We start from the raw sequence: 4,230 nt of genomic DNA, 5'->3' as shown, positions 1-4,230 counted from the left end.
TTCTGAAATACGCTCCCCTCTAGTCAGTTGCCTTCAAGACTCAGATCAAGTGTCACCTCTTCGGTGAAGCCTTCCTGGAAATCCACATGCTTCCAAACTGGGTAAGATACCTTGTGACCGATGGGTACCATCTCCTCTCACAGCAATGTCTTGCTGTTTACATATTTTTCTTCTTCACTGACCCCAGGGCTGGGGCCTTGTGGCTTGTGTTTTCTCCCTCTGCTGACAGAGGGCTTGCATAATCAGCCTCAAATTAGACTTGTTGAATGAACGATGAACAGATGAGCAAATACCCACGCTGTACCCGCTCCTAGGGTCCAGCTACTTGACTCCTGGGCCCAGAGGTTTCCAAGTCCAAAAAGGAGGGTTCCTACCAGAGTTTCTCTTAGGACCCTGACCCCACCTTGGCATCTACCACTTCCCCTCCCCAGATTAAATGAAGTTTCAAGGTCAAGGGGAAACTTTTGCCAGGACAATGAGGGAACCTAGAGAGGTAGGGCAGGGCAGGTGATTTGCATCCACCCGAGCCTAGGGTGGGGAGACAAAGAGAAGCAAGTCATGTCATCTCTGGACCCAGAGCGTGTGGGCTGTCTGGCCCCTTTCTTTTCTTATTTTAGTTGCATTCTCCACCCTCCACCTCTGAGTCATGCTGACAACTTCCCTCCCTACCTCCGGCCTCCTGTGCCCCTCTCTGTTTACTTGCTTTCTTGGCATCTTGGTCCAGCTGTTTCCCTGGTGGCTCAGACTCTCCGATGCCCATGTCTGACCTTCCAGTCATGACCAGGACCAGGATTTTCCTCCTCCTGTCGATGGGTAAGCTGAGAGTCACGACGAAGGGGGAGGAGGGGATGGGGGTCCAGGTAGGGAGAGAGTTGAGAATGCATGCTTTGGACTCAGACATTAGGGGAGGGATCTGGAGTTATATCGGGTTTGGGATCTGGAGTTTGTGGAGGTTGAGAGGATACTGAACCAATTTTAGGGAAGTTCAAGAGATTCTGGAAGAGAGGCCAGTTGCCTGGGCAGTCCACACGTTTTTCAAGTAGGCAGAACGAGTCAATCTTATACTCTGTTCACCGCATCCATTTGGCCCCAAGTTTTCCTGGATTCTTCCTCATAGGAGCCCAGGGGGAGGGGTGGGGAAGGAGCATCTTTAGAGCTCGGGCGTTTCTCTGTGGAAATGAAGAACTGAAACTTGCTAGCAGACCAGTGGGTGAACAGCTATCTCTGGATCATCTGAAGGAGAGAAGCAAGGCTGAGCCTGGGGGCTAGAAGACCAGGAGATGCTGGGGCATCGCGCCTGGAGGGGACAGTGGGGCAGGGGGCTGGGGGCCAGGGAGATGGAGCAGAAGGGAGACCCTTCACCAAAGTGTGTCTCCTCACACTCCTCCCCAGCCCTGGCTTCCGCTTTCTGCTTCAACTTGGACATAGACCAGCCAACAACCTTCCATGTGGACAGCGCTGGGTTTGGATACAGCGTGGTCCAGTATGCCAACTGGTGAGGACTGTGTGGTGTCTGGCCTTTGGCTCTCATCTACTCCTCCCCTGTCCCTCCCCACATCCCTCTCTTTATTCACAAACTCTCCTCTGTCTGCCATGGCAATTCCCGCCAAGGCTTTGAAGAGTTGGACTGAAAGAAGGGCCATCTTGCCATCTCGAGGACCCCAGCTAACTTTATTTATCTCTTAAGCAATTACGAAGTGCCAGGCACCCTTTCGTGGGCACTGATTTCGTCCTCACAGCAACCTTATGATGTAGGAATCCATCACTCAACAAATGTTTATTGAGCATTTATTACTAAATGTCTCAGGAGCCAGGCATACACCAGAGCATAAAAGAGACAAAAATCTCTCCCATGCGGAATTTAAATTGTTGTTAATCTCCACTTTACAGATGAGGAAACTGAGGCTCAGAGAGGGGAAACAAACTGGTCAAGTGGCAGTCTGGCTCTGGCATCCACACTCTTAGCTGTCGTGTTCTTTTCTCCCCCCAGGCTGGTGGTTGGAGCCCCCCAGGAGATAAAGGCTTCCAATCAAACGGGTGGCCTCTACCAGTGCAACTACAGCATGGGCAAGTGTGAACCCATCCCCCTGCCGGGTGAGTCACTGCCCCCGGCTGAGACCCAGGTCCAGGCTCCCATGCTCTGGGGGCCTGTGGAGAGCACAGGAGACCCACTTCCTGGCTTCAGCTCTGTCTGCAGACCCTTACCCTCAGACAGGCTTCCTGACCCACCCAGAGTCTCCCTTTCCAATGCACCCCTGTACCCCCATACCTCCATCAAGACCTGAGACCCCCCCTTCACCTGTCAGACCCCTTAATCTCCCAGAGAGGAGGTGTTCCCTGCCTCCTCTGTCCTGAGGGTGACCATGCACACATCTGTACCTTCAGTGCCTCCAGAGGCTGTGAACATGTCCCTGGGCCTGTCCATGGTGGCCACCACCAGCCCCTTTCGGCTGCTGGTGAGTTGCCCTGGGTCACGGGAGCATCTGAGGGAAAGAGGGGGAACCTGGGGCTGTTGGTGCTGGGGATCTCGTGAAGGGAGAAGGTGCTGGGATGGGAGGGTGGGACAGAAGCAGGGGCAACCCCTCCCACCAGGCCCCTCTGTCCACAGGCCTGTGGCCCCACCGTGCACCATGCATGCAGGGAGAACATGCACTTGACCGGGTTTTGCTTCCTGCTGGTCTCCCCGTCCCGGCAGGCCCAGAGGATCCCGGCTGCCCTGCAGGGTGAGTGTTTGGGGCCACTGAGTCCTTCAAGGTACCTATACACCTCTGACTCTGGTTTGCAGTGGAGCCAGAGACACCCCAAAGTGGATAAAAAAGAGGGATCCAGAAAAAAAATTTACTGGATGGTATTGTGATTCCAAACATGGGCTGGAGGAGTCACCGCCTGCTTTTACACCTGCCCCATCACTGTCCCACGGCAGGACCTTTCCTAGGACCTTTCCCTCTCTGAGCTTCTGTCTCTTCATCTGCCTGTGGGTTAATACCACACCCAACACTGAGAGTAACATACAGTGATCCTCGGCCAGGGTTTGGCACAGTGCCTGGCATGTGGTGAGGGCTCAATTAATGCCAGCTGCAAGAATTTTTAGAGTGGAGGGCATTTATTTTCACACAATGCACCCTGCAGCATAGCCAATTAGTTCATGCAGCAGGCTGGGAAAGGGTGATGTGAGTGCAGGCAGTCTGAGCAGTGTGTATGTATGTGTATGTATGAGTATATGTGTATGTGTGTATGTGTATGAGTGTGTGAGGTATGTATACATGTATATGTGTGTTGTGTTATGTATGTGTGCGTGTAGTGTATGTGTATATGTGTATGTGTGTATATGTAGGTGTGTGTGTGTGTGCATGTTGAGGCACAGGGCCCAGCTTCCCTGGTGCTGACAGGGAAGGGGGATGAAGAGGTGGAACAGTGAGCTTTTCAGACCCCCCCACCCCGGGGCAGGCCGAGGCCCCTCCCCGGTTTCACATTCACACTCAGGCCATTGGGGAGACTGATGTCTGGGGCCCTGAATGGGGTGCCCCTCCCAGCACTCCTAGGGTCTAGATTCATCCACAGGTGCCTGGGCTACCATCAGGACACCCTCTCTCTGATGGGAAGCCTTGGGGGCAGAAGGGGGCAGCTGGGAGCTAGATAGGAATCTCCCTGAGCAAAGCCAAGCCAGGAGAGCATCTGGATTGGAGGAATTGTTACTTTTTTATCAACTAGGTGTGAGCAGCTGAATCACAGATATGTCCTCTTTAGAGACTTCAGGAGACCAAAGGGCCCTGCTCTAGGCAGGAATTAGGGCAGCCCCTGGGAGGGTGGGTTCTTGTGACCAGGAGGCCGGGGCTTTGGGAGTGTCCCTCGGGGGACTGGTGCCACCTCCTTCTCCAGAGTGCCTGAGGCAGGAGCAGGACATTGCCTTCCTGATCGATGGTTCGGGCAGCATCTCCTCCACCAATTTTGCCAAAATGCTGAACTTCGTGAAGGCTATGATGAGCCAGTTCCAGAGTCCCAGCTCCCAGGTGTGCTCTCAGGGGAGGGAAGGAAAGGGTGCAGCCTCCCCCTCGCCCTCCCCTCCCCAGGGGAAGCTTGTGGGAGGAACCCCAGGGTTCTGGTGCCTTGGCCCAGCCCCCAGCCCTGTGTGGTTTCCCCAGTTCTCCCTGGTGCAGTTCTCCCACAAGTTCCAGGTGCACTTCACTTTCAAAGCTTTCGCAGCCAGCTCAAACCCACTAAGCCTGCTGA

General features: G+C 54.2%; 1 protein-coding gene across 1 annotated transcript in view; it reads left to right on the top strand.

The window, feature by feature from the left end:
• The first annotated feature begins 776 nt into the window (after positions 1–776).
• ITGAX (integrin subunit alpha X) overlaps positions 777–4,230 on the top strand; it is a 17,105-nt gene continuing 13,651 nt past the window's right edge. Inside the window, exons 1-7 of the mRNA XM_007452676.1 lie at positions 777–813; positions 1,393–1,495; positions 1,991–2,094; positions 2,386–2,456; positions 2,609–2,723; positions 3,880–4,010; positions 4,143–4,222. Of these exons, the coding sequence (XP_007452738.1) occupies positions 777–813; positions 1,393–1,495; positions 1,991–2,094; positions 2,386–2,456; positions 2,609–2,723; positions 3,880–4,010; positions 4,143–4,222 (641 nt within the window). The remainder of the gene's footprint in view (positions 814–1,392; positions 1,496–1,990; positions 2,095–2,385; positions 2,457–2,608; positions 2,724–3,879; positions 4,011–4,142; positions 4,223–4,230) is intronic.

Source organism: Lipotes vexillifer, unplaced genomic scaffold, assembly GCF_000442215.2.
Source record: "Lipotes vexillifer unplaced genomic scaffold, Lipotes_vexillifer_v1.1 scaffold426, whole genome shotgun sequence".
Lineage (NCBI taxonomy): Eukaryota > Metazoa > Chordata > Mammalia > Artiodactyla > Lipotidae > Lipotes > Lipotes vexillifer.
The sequence above is the reverse complement of the archived record's forward strand: the minus strand, read 5'-3'. Positions and strand labels throughout refer to the sequence as shown.